Source organism: Dermacentor variabilis, chromosome 11 (genome assembly GCF_050947875.1).
Source record: "Dermacentor variabilis isolate Ectoservices chromosome 11, ASM5094787v1, whole genome shotgun sequence".
Lineage (NCBI taxonomy): Eukaryota > Metazoa > Arthropoda > Arachnida > Ixodida > Ixodidae > Dermacentor > Dermacentor variabilis.
The window spans coordinates 15,929,674-15,948,685 of record NC_134578.1 but is presented as its reverse complement, the minus strand read 5'-3'; the positions used below and the strand labels follow the sequence as shown (position 1 = coordinate 15,948,685).

At 44.8% G+C, this 19,012-nt stretch overlaps 1 protein-coding gene and 1 non-coding gene across 6 annotated transcripts in view; one reads left to right on the top strand and one right to left on the bottom strand.

The window, feature by feature from the left end:
- Positions 1-5,025: 5,025 nt before the first annotated feature.
- Positions 5,026-5,117, bottom strand: TRNAI-UAU (transfer RNA isoleucine (anticodon UAU)). Its single transcript is given in 2 exon segments — positions 5,026-5,061; positions 5,080-5,117. It is a non-coding gene; the product is annotated as a tRNA-Ile (tRNA).
- Positions 5,118-14,096: 8,979 nt separating this feature from the next.
- Positions 14,097-19,012, top strand: part of ACC (acetyl-CoA carboxylase) — a 98,914-nt gene continuing 93,998 nt past the window's right edge. For 2 of the 5 annotated variants that reach the window (XM_075674911.1, XM_075674909.1), the window contains exon 1: positions 14,100-14,496. In XM_075674911.1, coding sequence (XP_075531026.1) covers positions 14,274-14,496 — 223 coding nt within the window. In that variant the 5' untranslated portion in view covers positions 14,100-14,273. Of the gene's footprint in view, positions 14,497-19,012 lie in introns of all 5 variants that reach the window. The other 3 variants (XM_075674908.1, XM_075674910.1, XM_075674912.1) reach the window with 3 other exon arrangements.

The window sequence follows — 19,012 nt, the reverse complement described above, 5'->3', positions numbered from 1 at the left end:
GACATTCCATAGAGTAAAGTTACAATGCTCTCTGGACGCCGTAATTAGACATGATCCCCCCCACAAAAGCATTGCAGGAGCTGCCATACTTTCCTCCATGCTCACGCACATCAGCAACAGCAGTCCAGGGAGGAAGTAGGGGGAATGTGCCGGCCCTTGCTGCCCTCAGATCGAGTTTAAGGCCCGTCAAGTTGCTACGAGCAACTTTTTCCTTAAATCCCCCATAAATTGTATGTTTATGGAAATAAAGGCATTGTAATGTCTGAGAGAGCGTAGAAAGAAAGAGGAGGCAGGGAATAGGCACAACCAGATTCCGTACCGACGTAGTCGGGAAATGGGTGATTAATCTAACCCTTCTGCACTCATGGCAGTTCACCTAACATGACACGGGAGGAAAAAAATCTGCCATCAGAAAGCATTGCTCATTTGGGATCTCTTCAGTACAGGAATGAGAGTGAATGAATGACATGTCTCTATGTGTTCTGTTTACCACGTGGACAAACACGAGGTGCAGGCAAGGTAACATTTAACATAGTATCATGACTGTTGTATGCCATCAACATCACCACCAAACACCGTCAATGAACATAAACAGCACAGAGAGCTACGCTTGCATCGATTTCTACCATGCTTGGGATCTGCATATTTTTTTATTATTAGATTCAAGCGGCGTTCCTTACAGCAGTTAATTGAAACAGGAATGCGTATCGTCAGATTTCAAGAATGTATTTCTCAAAACTGGCCTGAGCACAGGAACTCTGCTGAATGGATATGACTACATTACTGGATGGCTTCAATCCTGCAACTGGCACAGATGCCCTAAAGTGAATAATTCGAGATAATTAGTGAAACATTGTTAGCTAATGTTACACTGCAACTTGTCGTGCAAGCAATGCATGAATCACTTCAAGCAACCCAACTGGCATGACAGGGTTGTGCTACCTGCCACACTTGTTCCCTTTAAAAAAATTGCTTGCAACCTGCACCCAGAATACGACATAGGTCCTGTCTGGAGCACATACGCAAGCATGCGTTTTAGTGCAGACTCAAACGTTTTACCAATCCAATCCAGTTGTATAATTGAAACTAAGTGCTCCCAATTTCATCTATAGAATGGTAAATTCTGGAATAAAGTGGCATAGTAATTAACATAATGGTACAGAGGTGAGCTGTCTTTTACCAGCAAAAGATAGTTGTTGATGTGTACGTACTCGCTTTTCGTGATTATAGGCTACCGCAGGGTGTTGTGGCAGCAGTAGCCATGACATGCGTCACATTGACGTGTCAGCACTCAGGGCGTCAGCATGATATTAAAAATATTAACGCTTTTTTATATTGCTGCAAAATTAAAGAAAATTCGGTTTTGAAAGTATACGCTTACGGAGCGTTTGGACAGGACTGTGTGTACAAGAGAGGGGCAAAGTGGTGAACAGTCTACTTAGAGCTGTGACTTACACTGCCAGATTTGTGGCCAATACCCCAGAGTTGTTTGCGACAGGTCATTGAGGAATAAGAACTGCATACCACCATGCACGTCTACAAGTGACCCTTGCATGTAAATATTTATATATACTTTTGTGCCTAATTAATTACCCGTCCTCTTCGTAACAATATTTCATTAGCTTAAATTTATTTAGTGTTTTTTGTTAGTGTCCTTTAAAGAAAGCACCTTATGTAGTGTCAAACATGGACCTTTTCGAATCTGCAATCTGTTGCTCCGTGAGTGCACTGGGCTGAGAAAAATCTTGCACCATGCAAGATTAATTGAAGGCAGGGAGGATGGAGATAAATCAGGAGGGAGGGAGCATTACATCATGCAGCCGGCCATCGCAAACTAGCTCTTCATGATGCCACCCCGTTTGCCTTTTCTTGCTTAAAAGGTCAGCCCAACACGTGACCCTGCGCACGGCAGACTCGGCAGAGTGTGCTTGGCTTCCGGTACATTTTAATTGACGTGCACTTATTCGGGTGTTCATGTAGAGCACAGAGGAAGGAAAAACCGAGAGGCCTTGACGTTACTCCTTGTGACGCCTCCATGACGCCGAATGTTGGCTGTACATTCCACCATATTGTCGGGGCAGATAGTCCTCTCATGTTTACATTTCTCACCTCCAGTGTGCAACCACCCTGGACTGTAGCGATCCGATCAACGGATCCGACACCCACTGCCAAAGTCGTGTCGTCTGAGTATTGTGCTCTAGTGTTGAAAGAAGTTCATAGTGAAGTCCACAAGTTAGACCATGAGGCTGGTCCCCGCTGCATTTGCCGGCTTTTCTGTAAATAAATTTGAGCAGCCTCACTGTACTGCAATAATCGATGACTGGCATCACACTTTATGTACATCACGACACATGACATAATAGTTCTGCGGAAACCCGCAAGGTGCTACGATGGGGAGGATGTCTCATCTTCCCTTTATTAATCACTACACATATCGACCTATGGCTAGCCCATCTGCAGTTTCCAAGGGCAAACGTATGTCAGTGGTGGCTTGAAGCATCATTTTGCTTTATTAAACAAATTTCGGGTCTTCGCGCACCGTGTCGATGAGCCACAGCATGCCGGCGAGGAGGCCAGCAGAAGAGAACACGTTTAGATAACAGCGACTGTGGCTAGCGATACGAATTATTCTCATGGTAAGTGAAGCCTCACAGTAACAAAGTTCTTTGGTAACCGCCGCGCGGTGACGAACTGTATGCACGTATACACAGTACTGTTCTGCTATGGAATAAGTTGTGCTGTTTACTTCGGCAAGTGTTCACATATTGTTCCGACAATGCCTCCTTTATTATTCTTTGATTTTTTTGGTTCAGAACAGCGTGCGTTGAGCGAGGGTTCTCACGAGGGTGGCATGGCAGTAGAAGACACTAAAACTTGCTGCGCATGGAGGAAGGAAGAATATGTTGCCACGGCACGATCACGTGTTGAGCTGACTTTTCATGGCTTCTATTTTGTTGTGTAATGCTCCCTCCAAGTTCTTAGTTCCTCGGCGAAAGGCATGAATGGAATCTGTGAAGAGTATCACATGCACGACATTGGAGCTTTTTTTTTTACCTACACTTTGCGCAGGCTCGGGGAAACAAATGTAGTGCCAGGCAGTATGACATCGTGTGTTGCACTGGTTCGCTGGGCTGTGGCCAGTCGGAGCAGACTGTGTGTCGTCTTCTGCATCAGCAGACAAAAAGCGCCCGACTCCACATTTCGCCTGACTTCGTACTTATAAGGCAGCTTATATGCCCTTGCCTGAAACTACGAATGCCAATGTACGAGTTTCTTTTTATCGACAAATCTAGACAAACTGCAGCGAAATACATCGCGACTGGCAGGTGCATAAAGATCATCTCACTGCGTATATAGCACAGAGCCTGAAACAGCCCGCACCATCCGTGAGTAAGATAATTTTGTCGTGGAAGATTAGCTCACCTTCCTCTCTGACACATGGTCACGCTAGCACTTCAATGCCCGTCGGCCCATCCCTGTAGCGAGCCTGTAGCGAGACAAAACGGCGCCACGCGTTTGGTTTGCCAGCCTGGTTTGTTGTCTGCTGCCTACATTCATCGAAAGCGCCATGTAGAAATTGTAATTTTCGTGCTACATTACAGCCATAAAAAATGGCTTCGTGTAGGTGGGCAAAGTTATATGCACTTTTCTACACCAAGCTTTCTTTTTTAAAAAATGGCCACTTCCTACACTAACCTTGGGCCGAAGTCCTTGTGCGTTTAGCACTGTTACTTTCCAAAACATTAATTACCACCAGCTCGCTCTCTTCTAGTACAGTTCCTACACTAACTATACTCGTGTAGCCAATGTAGGTAAAAAAATTGCCCTATTATAGCACGACTGTATAGTGAGCTCATTGTGAGGGGATCGATGATTGGGAGGTCGATGTACCACGGCTGCCTAACAGCACAAGGTGGGCTTTAATAACTTCAACTTTAACCAGTTGACTGTACTTGCAAGCTCGCAGCTAACTTTTTGCACATGCTTCGCATATGGAATTGGACCTTGTCTTTGCACCAAGCCCATGCGCTGTTGTCTGCCCCCTGACACTGAGACCTGAGGTAGTTCTTTCCCCTTCATTTCCCCTCCCCATTTCTTAATGTTAAGAACATGAAGTGTGTCGTAAATTCAGGTGCCATTTATGACTAACAAACAGTTAAATAAAATAAACATTTATTTTCCATGTTTTTTTTTGGTCGTCTGTATGCTTCCTAAAATGGAACCCCTGGCGTGGCTTAGCATTACCTGGATCAGCCAAGTATCAGCTGGAATTAAAGAGGACATTTATAGCTTACAAGAAAGCAGAGAGAACATTTCGAGGAAAGTCAAAGATAATGGAGAATAACAATGTACTAAGAATTTTGCAAAGATATACTGCCTCGAAATAAACATTCCTGAGTGGCTGTTGAGTTTCACGCGTCTTGTCTTTCCTTCTTCCCATTTCCCGCCCTTTCTTTTTGTGCTGCTACAGGTTTATCTGTGAAAGTTTTATGAAGATATTCGTTCGATGAAGTGCTTGCATGCTTCAAGAGCAGCAGTGCCGATATCCGCACATATTCTTCTGGCGCCACTTGCAAGCCGCATCTTACTTAGACTGTTGATTTATGCAGCCACAAATTCAAGTCAGTTCGCCTCTCCCCTTGCTTCAAACTACCCCTCTAGAAAACTGTATACTTCAAACACATCAAACCAACCAACGCTAGCACCATACGAATGACGTCACGGCTCACTGCGTGACGTCACGGCGGCCATTGCGGTCAAGCGCGTGCTTGCCGTTCAGCACAACTCCCGAGAGTTCAGACTCTTGTTAGTTTTTTTATTCTATGGCACTAGCGTGCCCATACATAACAATCTTCCAGGCCTGCTTAATGCAAGCGGCAGCTAATCGGTTTCGCTTGGACGTGCATTCGCTCAATTAATCGAACGCTTTCGCCGGTGGTTATGCTACGGCTACAAAGGCGCTCGTGCAGCAATTGACATATTGAAAAAAAAAATTAAAAGCAAGATCCGTAAAAAAAAAAAACATTCCCCAGGTGAGGCTCGAACTCACAACCCCGGCATAGCTCACGAGAACTGTCGTATAAGTACCGTGCGCTAACCAATTGCGCCACTGGGGAGATGGAGGCCCGGCTCTTCCCAAATGCGGGCAGGCTGTGCTGCCTGCCCCCCACTCTCCCCGACCCCCGCGGTTTTCCGCAGATTGGCAGATGTTCTTCGCTCTTTGTTCTTGACGTCAGGGTCGCCTGTCAGTCAGCGCTGCGTCTGTTCGTCGCGAGCCGGCGCACACTGTTCGCGATAAAGCTGCGCCGAAAAGCTTCGGCTTCGCGATGCACCCAATGCGGCGGGGCTTCATCTCCAGTCCCATCGTGGGCGGGGCCACCGACTTGATCTTCGGGAGCCTTCGACTTTGGCTCCCCGAGATCTCAGTCCCTCAGGACGGAAATAAAGTTCTTGTCACGTCATGTCGCGATGCACCCTAGCCATTCTGTGTAAAATTTGTTACGTTTAATTGTAGTTACGCGGCGCTGATTGACAGAGAACGTAGCCTTAGTTCTTCAATAATCGAGACAAAAACACCTAAACTCGTATAATTCGAATCGCAATAGGTTTACATTGTTTCAAACATCACTTAAGCGTGTACATAGACAGGGACCAAAACAACGACGAAGTCGTTGTTTTGTTTTCGTCGTTGTTTTGGTCCATGTCTGTGTACGCGTTGTAAGTGATGTTTGAAACAATGGAATACCAACTAGCCCGCAGCCAAATCCTGCTTCAGGGATAGGTTTGCAAGCTGAGTACCTGTCCAGTACTGGACGTGGTCGATGGATGTTTAAACTGTCGAGCAATACGGGAAGTCGGTGGTGTTTATTTCGGAAAAGCTTTATTTCTTAAATAGCTGGGAAAGCAGAGAGAAAGCTTCAACCGATGAACTTGAAATGGCAGCCTTCCCACCCTCAAAACGCTATAAAAGGAGTATAATCTAATTTTGGTGTCATATTGGAGTCGCGTCACATACACTCTCAATTTAAAAAGTTCGCACCCTTTGGGGTTTACCTTTGCCCACAATAATAAGCGTCATCTGCCTTGGTTGCGTTTCATTTCTTGAAAACTCTGCGCTCGCTACTTTCCTGTCGAGAATGATGAATGACCTGACGTACTGGGCTCGCAGCGTTAAAGACAGGAAACGTGAGCAAGATAGGTGACGAATATCGTTGTGGGAAAAGATGAGCCCCAAGGGTTGGAAACGTTTTTAGAGTGGACTGCGTTCGTAATTAAATTAAAATTAAGTTGTGGGGTTTTACATGCCAAAACCACGATCTGTCTATGAGGCACGCCGCGGTGGAAGACTCCGGGTTAATTTTGACCACCTGGGGTCCTTTAACGTGCACCCAATGGATGGTACAGGGGGCGTTTTTGCGTTTCGCCCCCACCGAAATGCGGCTACCGCGGCCGGGATTCGATCCCGCCATCTCATGCTTAGCACCTGGGGCAATACCATAGCCGCTAAGCCACCGCGAATGAACGTGAAATATGTCCGGCGTACTAACTAAATTATGTGGCTCCTATAAGTATATTATATTATATTTTTCTTGAGCACCATGCTAGAAGGTCTACCTCCATATAATTCGTTGAAGTTCAATCTGTTGCCCAGCTCTATACAGAGGGGTCAAATAAAATATAACTGCACGCTTTGGGTATCGATTCATTCATTCATTCATTCATTCATTCATTCATTCATTCATCAACGAACCTACACTATCAAGGGCTGGTATTGCGCGTGCCGAACAATATTTAATTTAAAGCCCCTCCCCTTCCTTCTACAGGAAGTGTAAATGCCCCTGTGTCGTTTGGGACATTAAACCTCAAGAATAAGTCAACCTCCATAGTTATGCAAGGGTATATTTCTCACACTCCTGACGTATATATGTTTATAAGCATACTATAGAATCCAAGGGTCAAGCACGCGTTCGGAAAACCTAAAACTCGGTTTTGACCCCGGTGTAAGAATATTATATTCTTACACCATGGTTCTGACGCTGTGCTCCCGATCGATCTAGGCTTTTCGAAAATCGACGCCCTCTTGACATGCATGTACCCTTTAAAAACAAAACAAAAAAGAAGGGTCGTTGTGGTTAATTACCGTAGGTCATTGTCACAGCATAACTACCTTCGTATAACTGCAGTTGGTAACGGAAGAGTTAATAATATTACTGACTAAACAAGATAGTCACTGCTACTATATTGATTCTCGGTTACCAATTCCAAACGATGTTATAGCGCCACCTGATACGATGTGTTTCTAGCCTAAACGCACCTGTCCGGCCCACTATGGCATAGGCCGGAGTGGGCTCGATAAATGCGTTGTAGGCTAGAGAGTTTGGTGATGCTGACTGCGTTTTTAATATCGGCAGCCGAGACCCATTAGTAGCAGTGACTACGCCTCGTTTAGCCAGTATATGTGGCGTTACGAACTCTAACCGTTACAAAGTGCAGTTACACCGAGGTAGTGAAATGCAGTTACAATTTGGTATAGTAACCACAACGACCTTTCTTTTATAATCGCACACCTTCTCGCGAAGCCCTACTGACGTCACACAGCATAACTCCGGTCTAATTCCCGCTTACGCACGAAGAACGAGAGATCACGTATCGATCGCTGCGTAAGCGGGGTAACAAAGTGCAGTTATACCAAGGTAGTGAATGCAGTTACAATTAGGTATAGTAACCACAACGACCCTTCCTTCATAATCGCGCACCTTCTCGCTAAGCCCTATACTGACGTCACACAGCAGCTCCCGCCTAATTCCCGCTTACGCACGAAGAACGAGAGATCACGTGAGCGGCGTGAGATCTGCGTGAGCGGGAATTCCAAGTGCCTTGAATAGGTATACGCGGTGTCGATACCCTCGCCCAACCCTCTTCGGTCGTCCCCTGCATCTGACCTGAGCTTGCTCTGTTCGCTTATATACCAGGTTGATTACAGTCGATCGCGGTCCCCGGGAAATGCCGACGCAATGACCTTTTTTTCTGTTGCGAAAACGCCAATGCCGCCGATTCACTAGGAATGCAGCATCGACGGCCTGCCCGTGGTATACCATTCAAGATTAGTTTGACAATTGATTTCTTGACATCTCTCTTGCACACATCGGTGCCGTGAGCGATGAGCAGCCCCATCACGAACGTATAGAGCAGAAGTGCGTAGCAGTTCACGTCGCATGTGTGTGCGCGGTGAAGTTTCACCGATCGGTAAGACTAACATACGAATATGCGGCAGAAACAGCGTAGATTCGATTGTCCATCATTTATACGTGGACCTATACCGTGCTTTCCTTTTTTTTTGGGGGGGGGGGGTTCATGCATAATTTTCAAAAAATCATCTGTGGCAGTTAGACTGATTCTATTCATTGAGCTGGATTACTGGATTGAGAGGCGAACATTGAGAAGAGCTGGATTGAGAGGCGAACATTATACATGCACGAGAAATTGAAATGCTTAATCGACGAATCAACAAAAATTCACTAAATAGTAACTTTTTAGCTGGTTACTTGAAAGCACGTATTGCAATTAACGAATTGTAGCCGATTAGTTCACAAGGCGTATCATTGCAGTGTATCGCTGGTGTCATCCTGAAAATTCGCGGAAACCGGTGTCATCCTGAAAATTCTTTCCAAGTGGTATCCGCGAATTTTCAGGATGACACCAGCGATACACTGCAATGATACGCCTTGTGAACTAATCGGCTACAATTCGTTAATTGCAATACGTGCTTTCAAGTAACCAGCTAAAAAGTTACTATTTAGTGAATTTTTGTTGATTCGTCGATTAAGCATTTCAATTTCTCGTGCATGTATAATGTTCGCCTCTCAATCCAGCTCTTCTCAATGTTCGCCTCTCAATCCAGTAATCCAGCTCAATGAATAGAATCAGTCTAACTGCCACAGATGATTTTTTGAAAATTATGCATGAACCCCCCCCAAAAAAAAAACAAGAAGGAAAGCACGGTATAGGTCCACGTATAAATGATGGACGATCGAATCTACGCTGTTTCTGCCGCATCTTCGTATGTTAGTCTTACCGATCGGTGAAACTTCCCCGCGCACACACATGCGACGTGAACTGCTACGCACTTCTGCTCTATACGTTCGTGATGGGGCTGCTCATCGCTCACGGCACCGATGTGTGCAAGAGAGATGTCAAGAAATCAATTGTCAAACTAATCTTGAATGGTATACCACGGGCAGGCCGTCGATGCTGCATTCCTAGTGAATCGGCGGCATTGGCGTTTTCGCAACAGAAAAAAAAGGTCATTGCGTCGGCATTGCCCGGGGACCGCGATCGACTGTAAACAACCTGGTATATAAGCGAACAGAGCAAGCTCAGGTCAGATGCAGGGGACGACCGAAGAGGGTTGGGCGAGGGTATCGACACCGCGTATACCTATTCAACTGGGCAGATGTTAGTAGATTTTTGTGAGGCTCATGATTTGGTGATAGTTAATACTGAAATTAAATGCGACGGGAAAATAACATGGGAAAGAAATAATACCCACTCGACAATCGACTACTGCCTAATGTCCCACAAGCTGTATGAACGGATGGGATGGATGGAAATTGATGAGGAAGGTACAAAAAGCCTGGGGAGTGATCACAAACGAATCAAAATCAGTTTTGGAAGGACAGTACCACTGGTAGAAACTAAAGAAAGGTAAGGTATGAGCAAATTGAATGACAGGCAGCTACAAGAAGTGACGAAAAACATTGAAAGCATGGTATCCAAGCAACCGCAAAGGGCATGGACATACGACGAGTTAATAGGTATTTTTAAACGAGAGCTAGAGAAGGGACAGATTAGGAAACTAGGAAGTAAACAGGGAAAATATAAACCGAAAGGCTGGTGGGACCGAGAAGTTAAGGAGGCCATAGAGCAACGCAAAGAAGCGTGCAGAAAACACAGAGCAGCGAAGAAAAGGGGAGCCACACCAGAAGAGGTGGAGACAAAATGGGAGGATTACCTTGCAATGAAAAGAGAAGCATTGGCATTAATTCAAGCCAAGATAGCAAAAGTTGGGGTACAGTGGATGTTAGAGATACGAAAAAAAGACAGAAATGCCTCTAAGAAATTTTGGGAACACATAAGGCAACAGAGTAAGAAGACAGAGGTGGTTCAGCACTCACTGACCACACCAGAAGGAACAAAGGTAGAAGGTGAGGAAGCTCAGGAATATATTAGGTTAACAATAGAGGCAACATTTGCAGAGCCAGTGGGTAGCGAAATGGAGAACAATGACAACAGCAGGACAGAATTAGAGGAAGAGTACAGAAGGATGACAAGTAAGGAATGGGACAGAATTGAACACAAGGTCCCCGTGGGAACAGCGACAGGACCTGATGGCATACCTATGAAATTGATAAGCATATTAGGCCAGAAAAGTAAATTAATATTACGACAACTTATTGAACAAATAGTAGTAGGGGGAGATGTTCCACAGGACTGGAAATCAAGCAGAATGATATTAGTGTACAAAGGTAAGGGAAGCAAGGACAACATTAAATCCTACAGGCCAATAACTATCACATCAGTCATATACAGAGTAGCAATGCAGATGGTGAAAAAGAGAATGGAGGAATGGGCAGAACGTGAAGAGATCTTGGGAGAACTGCAGAATGGATTTAGAAGGAACAGACGGCTAGATGATAATTTATTTGTTATAACACAGTGCATAGAGATAGCGACAGCCAGGCAGAAACCGCTATGGATAGCTTTTTTAGACATTAGAGGAGCCTATGATAATGTAAACCCAGAAAAGTTATGGAGCCAGTTGAGGGAATATGGTCTAGATAGAAAGATGATTGAGTTCCTACAACAAGTTTATACAGATAATGAGGTAGAGATAACATGGGAGGGGGAAACTACAAAGCCAGCTAAAATAAGAAGAGGTCTCAGGCAGGGCTGTCCATTGTCGCCTCTGCTTTTTATGATTTACATGAGCCAAATGGAAAAGAGACTAGAACAGAGCACAATAGGAACTGACATAAGCTATATGCAGGAAGGGCAGAAGGTAGCTCAAGTACTAGCCGGACTGATGTATGCAGATGATATTGTACTGCTTGCTGACACCCGAGTAGAGCTACAGGAACTAATGAACATATGTGGAGAGGAGGGAGAAAAATTGGGACTGCAATTCAGTAGAGAGAAGTCTGGGATAATAGTATACAATGAAGAAAGGGGGGAACCATTGGAAATACAAAGCACTAAGATTGATCATGTTGAAAAATACAATTATTTGGGCATATGGCTAAACGAGGGCAAAAAGTACTTGGAAGAACAGGAAAAAATTATGATTGAAAAAGCGAAAAGGAACTCAGCTGTAATGAAACATAAGGCACTTTGGAACTATAATAGGTACGAGGTGGTTAGGGGCGTATGGAAAGGGGTTATGGTACCTGGCCTCACATTCGGAAATTCAGTACTGTGCATGAAATCGGAAGTTCAGGCATGCATGGAAACGAGACAGAGAAGTGTAGGCAGGTTGGCCTTAGGAGCACACGGGAACACCCCTAATGAGGGAGTGCAGGGGGACATGGGATGGACGTCATTCGAAGGTAGAGAGGCAATAAGTAAACTAAAATTTGAACAGAGACTCCCAGCACTGGAGGAAAAAAGGTGGGCAGGAAAAGTATACAAATATCTGTACATGAAAAGTTTGAACACAAAGTGGACACTCAGAACTAGGAAGCTGAGGAATAGATACCTACAGCCGAGGGAGGGGGTCCAACGTGGTTCTAGTGTGGGAAAGGAGGTGAAGGAGACGGAAAGAAAAATGTGGGAAGAAAGAATGCTCGGAAAGCCAGCGCTATCAATGTATAGGTCACAAAAACAGGAGATTAAGAGAGAGCTCTTATTTGATAACTCGCGGGGCAGCTCACTATTATTCGAAGCTAGGACAGGGGTTTTGGGAACGAAAACATACAGGGCTAAATTTGAAGACGTGGACCTTCGGTGCACAGCATGCGGAACCGAAATGGAGACCACTGAGCATATAGTGCTGAGATGCACAGACCTTCGCCCAACCCTGGCAGAGGGAACAGTGGCAGATATGGAAGGGGCATTAGGTTTTCCCGGGGAACGAGGGCAAATAGACGTGAAAAGAGTGGCAGTAACGAAGGGGAGGCTAGAGGATTGGTGGAGGAAGGCAAGGGATAGATAATACTATAAATCGGGGAGATAATGTTTCCTCTACTGTGTTAGATAGTTATTTTGGGGGGAGGAGGGGAGTGAAAACTAGGTTAAGGAAAAGAGGATATAAAGAAAGGGGAAAAAGAATAATAATAATAATATAGGAAGGGGAGCAAAAGGCTAGGTGGCGCCAGCCGCCGCCCGTTACAAAGGGTATAGCCGCCATCCATCCATCCATCCATCCATCCATCCATCCATCAAGGCTCTTGGAATTACCGCTCACGCAGATTTCTCAGCCGGCGCTGAGAACGACGAGGATGCAACAGCTTTCCGATTGGAACCCATGCTCCTTATTAAAAAAAAGATGTTTTAAATGTATTTTCTATGATAACCTAGATAATTGGTACGCAAAAACATATCCTGGTGGCGGATGAGTGCTGATGATCGAACACCGTATAGGGCTTATGATATTATAATATAGCAGGTTTTTATTTTCGACAGCGTGGGTAACATAGCTGGCACGCCCTGTGTACAATCCTGTATAACAAAACCTTAACCCCTTTTTTTAACTAGCAAGTTCCACATGCTGTAAAAATCGTTCGTGATGAGGGTAATATTGAAGTATATCGTACATGTAAGTTGTACGTGTGCGTTAAACTGCATGGCAGCAGAGTCATCTTGAGCGACATGCTAATAGTACACTCGACTAGGAGATGATGGTCATCATGAACGCATACCTAATTTCATGAATGAAAGGTTTGAGTCGCTCTTGTAATGGTTGTGTAATTGTAAGTCAGAAGCATGTCTTGAAGGATTTGTGGTATTTTAGTAAAGTACTCTAGTACAAAAAAAGAGAACAATGATCTTACCGCGATAAGAGGATTGGTAAGTCAGATAAGAGACAGCAACAGAAGTCAGGTGGAGACCCCTCCTTGAAGTTCCCGTACCATCTCGCCGTGACGTCATGGGTTTCGACTGAGTCTACTCGCGCCTAGAAATGGATTACCTTGAATTCTAAAAGAGCCAATGACTGCACTTATAAAATTCTCAGACAACTATTTTACTGTAGCTCCTGCAACGACCCAAATGCAAAAAAAAATTAAATTCCTGACGTCACACTGGCGTATCGAGGCTGGGTTTTCGGCACGAAATTCGAGTTGTGCAACCTTGGCCTTTGTTTTACCTTCTAGAAATCAACGTGTTATCGCGAAATTAACGAAAATAGCATTTTGAAAGAATACGTTTATTAGCTTAAACTGATTTAGTGTTTTGCTTTAGCGTCTTAATTTTTTAAACATTTGTGACACCGCACAGGCTTCTCAGACGACCTGGACTTTCCAGGAGTCAGTTTATGGTGAAAAGCACGGGGTATTTTCTAGCCGAGATGCATTTTTTATGCATACGCTGCTTGGCTGGGCATTTCTTTAAGGCGATGATAGTTTTGGTTGCCGATGGATTTTTATATTGTTGCCTGTCGCAGAATTTGTTTCGCGTGAAACTTCTGAAGGAACAGCTTTGGAAACCGCATCATTTCTTCATTGATCCAAAACACTTGCTCCAAAAGAAGAAATGCGCATCGCTGAGGTTTGCGACGTTGCATCACTCTTATCTACTTTATTTTCGGATTCTAATCTGTTATCTGTTCCTGGGTCATGAAGGCGCGCTGTAGACGAGACGGGTACCGGGGAAGGGAATCGAGGAGTTGTGAGAGATACGAGTCTCCTTTCGAAGCCGAGAATAATATAGTAGAGACAGGTCGCGGCTGCGGCTATCACCACATCTTCTGCTGGCTCCTGCGTTAGCTCGAACTGGAGACGATAAGGCGACGCCGTGTACCTCCCCCACCTTCTCAAACACCCAAGGCTGCGACTCGCACGACAGTTTCGCATCCATCCAGACAGACGATCGCACCATTTCCCTCGGGCCGCTGCTGCTGCGCACGTACGCCGCACACGCAGCAGAGATCGGTACGGCGGAAAGCCTTGGGGGACCTGCATACACTGCGCTGCAGAGGTAGAGATATTGGAGATAAGGAATCGCATCAGCGGTCTAGGAATAGTCCGGGAGAGCCCCGAGGGCATAGCCTTTCCGCGGCCATGGGCAATGCGGACAACGCTACCGGCGAAAAGGAGGAAAACGAAGTTGTGGTGGCGATGGTTATCGCGATAGTGTGCGCGGCGTTAGCTGTTGCTCGATCGCTGTTGGAGTCGCTGTGGACAGTGAGTGATCGGAGAGTTGACGAAAAGGAACAGCCACAAAGTGTGCAAACGGATACGCTAAAGCAGACACTGGACGCAGCCACTCAACGAACTGTCGAGGGTAAGCGCTTCTTCGTCATTCGTTTTCCCGCCCTACGGACATCGTTTCGATTTCGGTTTCGTACTGGTTTCAGTGTCGTCTGCTTCCAGTGGGCGCGGGTTGTCACGTCTGTTTGGAAACAAAATCTGGGACGTTAAAAAGCGTGACTCAAGGTATTGTGACAGCCGGTGGGAGTACAAATACGTGAGCTTTGTAAGCTGCATAATTTAATATATCGAGGCCTGTGCAAGCTGTCATCCTGTTGTTGCCTTTAAAGTGTTTGTCGTATGTGTGTTGTTGCTATGACATTGTTTTTATTACGTCCGCATTACTATCTTATTTCAGGAGCTTTTGGTGCCGTGAGAAATAACAGAAATAACAGCTGCATGTACCGTTTTACTGCGATTAAACACGATTACAAGTAATAAAAGTGATTATGTAATGTTAATGCGTAGTAATATTTTGTAATAAGATGGAGTAATATTATTGCGTAATAAGAGTGATTGAGTAATAAAAGTACATTGCTTTCGCTGTGAAAAATACGAAAGCAAATTGGTACTCGGCCACCCCGAGGAGGTAAGAAGAGTACTCTGGGAAAGCAGTGCAAGTGCGCTTATAAACACATTTTCAGGCAGCTTATCTCATTCACCTTTGCCGACATGCGGTGTTCTAGCGTGTCTTTTCAGAAAGAAAGTAAAAAGAAAGAAAGGGAAAAAGCGTGTGCGTTTATTTTTAGACTTCCGTCGATACGTTCTCGGCTGGGTTATGACGCACTTTATTTTCGCCATAGACTGTTTAATGCCAGCACGTGCGCGCTTTCCTAACATCTGTCCGACAGTCTACACGAGTATTTGCGTGCGCTTTCCTGACGTCTGTCTGTCAGTTGACGCCAGCATTTTTTCAGTATATATACGAGAAACATCTGTGATCGGTGAACGCTTGCTTAACGACGCGATCGTTAGTTAGCCCTTTCCTCCTCGCCTAAGCCTCAGAGTTGAACGACTCTTCACTCATTTCTTTTTCTATCTCAATTTAAAGTGTATCGACATGTCAGAATACATGTTGATAACACTGTTACGCAGAAAGTGGTCCTAACCTAAAGAAAAAACTTTAAAACCACATACGCGTGTTGTGTTAACACAAAATAATGCGAACCTGACAGGTATTAGAAACAATACCCTAATAATCCTGTAGTGACAGTAAGCATTTGAATGACGATTTGCGCGCAGAAAAAAATTATTACAAATATATCAATGAAAAACGAGCATGTGATCGTTTTTCTTGCTTTTGTTCCACTTTCAATGCAAAGCATAGCGGGTTTTAGTAGGGCAAATTCACATTCACACAGATCGGGATTTTCTTGCAGTCTTCTCTAGCTGTATTAGGCTCATGCGAGCAACAGTGCAAGTTTGATGAATATCCCCCAACACATTTTTTACTCATTTTTCTTTCACCGGTGTGTTCTAAGAAAAATGAAAGGCGCTTCCAGTGACTCCTTTTTGCGCGAGTAGGTGTTTTTCCCCTATTTAAACGCCTTTATGAGCGTCCTTGTATTTCCCTGTGGAGTAATGGAGTAAGTTCTCTCTATCCCCGGGCGCAATGAAACAATGTACCATCTATACTCCAGCCAGAGAGAATGTACAACTCTGAATAATGGAATCAACAAAAACTTGCACGATTTATAAAACGTTTACGACCTTTGGGGTATGTCGTCCCCCCAAAAAATAATCGTGATCTGTCTTGCTTACGTTTCCTTTCTTGAAAGTAGCGCTCACTACTTTCCTGTCGAGAATGCTACATCTCACACTGAAAACACGCATGCCGTTCGTAACCGTGAAGCACCGGACACGCACCGTTAAAGAATCAAAAGTTGTGCAAGATCGATGACTATTATTAAGGGGAAAGCCTTAGATGGCTCATGGGTCATAAAATCCGTTGTCCGGCATTACGGCACCAAAATTCAAGCTTCAAGTTGCCTCTAAGCTCCAAGTTGCCACCAAGCCTCAGGATATGGGGCGAACCGGTCATATGTCCAAGTTGGATTCCAATTGACATGTTGAAGGTCAGGATTCGAATCCACTGCCTTTGGTGTTAATTAAGGCACAGTGAATTAAGGAAGGTTTTATTAAGGCACTCGAACCCACGACCTATTGTGAGAGAAAACCAGTAATAGGAAGTAACAACGCATTCGAATCAAAATGTCAAGTAGTGCAGTGAATGTCTCCACGCAGGCTTTCGCCTTCATCTTCTAACGTGTGCCAAAGTGGCTGGCAACTTTTGCTCTGGGACAAGAAACGCTCCAAAAGCTGCAATGGAGCGTTTCCTGATACAAAAGGTGCGAGTGCAGAAGGTTGAAATAAGGAAATGTACACAAGACTGAGCACGATTATCGTTGGATTATAATTGGAGATCGCTGGGAAAGGCGTTCAGCCACACCCCTTCCTGGTCAAGGGCTTGCCCTTTCCCCCCGCCTCTTAGGGTGCCTCCTCCTCGCCCGCCGCTCCGTACGGAGCGGAGGAGGAGGTACGCATTGAATTGAGACGCTCCTACCCCCTCCCCTCAAAAAAAAAAACTGCTGGCTACGCAGTCACTCCCGTGTAAAAGCTCGCGCCATTTACCTTTCTCCCTCTTGTAAATTCTGTATCTCTCCCAGAGCAGACTTAAACCACATCATGTGGGGGTGCCCTAAGCAGCCCCTTCCCCCTTTCCTCAAGCAATTAATATCTAGCGAGGAGCAGTGGGAGGCTGCCTTGCGCAGCTCCAGGCCCGATCTTCAGGAGGCCATCCTGGAGTGGGCTGAGAGGATAAAGGAGGCCTACTTCAAGTAGTTCCTCCTCCCACCCTCTATTCCATTGCCCCCTTCCCTTTAAAGAGGGATAAATAAAGTTTTTCATCATCGCCAGCGCTCCTTTCAGTATATATGTAAATGCACAAAAAATGTCCCAAACAACACACTGACGTACGTCCTTTGGACGTCCTTGGGATGTCTTGCTTAGAAGGTATGGGAAGAGGAGGAGCTGCGTACTAAGACACCCCCTACCCCCTCCCCTCCACGAAAAATTAAGATTCCTCGCTACGCCATTGCACGCAGTCGCTCCCTTGTAAAGAGTCGCCAGCACTCCTTTCTGTATATATGTAAATATATGTAATATATATATGTAATATATAGATATATGTAATATATGTCTGTTACATTAACCTCGTGTTCTTTGACATGTGTCATTCCTGTTTCCATAACGTGTCAATTACTACATATTTATTTATTCATACGCTGTATCGGTTTCGTTTGCTTGTGTTTTGAACTTCAGTTATTGTAAGCAACTTTTTGTATTTGTTTGTTTCTTCATTAACTTCGTGTTTTCTTACGTCTGTCGCTGCTATGCTGCCATAATGTATTAATTCATGCAATGTTAAATTACTAATAGGAGGTCCCCCTGACAGTTCTTGCAACTACGGGACCTCCTTCTGTACTAATCAATGATGAAATAAATAAAAATGCACAAAAGATGTATGTTAGCACCCTTTGAAGCATTATCGTGCTCCCAAAAATCATTGTCATTTATTTACATTTCCTTTCTTTGAAAGAACACAATAACAAAGTTAGGTTAGGCTAGCTTGTTAGGTTAGGTTAGTCTGCGGTCTACCGTGAGGACTACCGTTACGGTATACCGTTAGGAGTCTACAGTACTGCCTTGAGAAGAGGCCTGGTTACGCCAGGAAGAAAACAACAACGTGAAAACGAAATACGTCTGATGACGCCACCTTGAAGTTCCTCCTGTTGTTCGCCAGGACGTCATAAATTTTGACGCCGTCTATCCGGGCCCACTTAAATTTTTTGTATAAATTTTTTGTTATAATTTTTTGACTACACAGTATACCAGAATGCTGCACTACGACGCATATCCTAAGGGAGCCAAAGTCTGGACTTCGCGAATTTCGAGATCCGCGTCGCGGCAGCTTGCGTAGTAGCCATGGTGTCGCGCTCCTGCGTTCGAGGTCACGGGTTCGGTGCCGTAAGATGAGGGCGGCTCATGTACTTGAATTTAGGTTCGCGTTAAAGAACCCCAGGTGATCAAAATAATTACCCAGTTTCTTACTACCTCGTGCCTCATAACCAGAACGTGGTTTTGGCACGTAAAACCCCCCAAAATTTTATTTTTTAATTTTCTTGAGGACTATGAGAACTTTTATTACTGCGCAACAACGACCCCAAGAATGAGGAACTACATTGACACCCATGACATCACGTTCACGTGCTTGCTCTGGAGCCTCGGGGCGAAATAAAAAAAACGGAAAGTTTGGCCTTTTTCTGTTGTAGTAACCAACCTCTTACAGCGAAATCAGACTTTTTAAATAATACTTCATCGCTGTTAGACAAATATTTAGTGTTTCTGTCCTGTACCTTCGATCACGAACGCCATGCGTCTATCAAGGTGACATAGCGTTGCTGACAGGAAAGTAGCAGCGAGGGCAAGTTTGGCGACAAGATAAGCTCTCGTACGGTACAAAAATATTTTTTTGGCTTTGGCGCGAAATA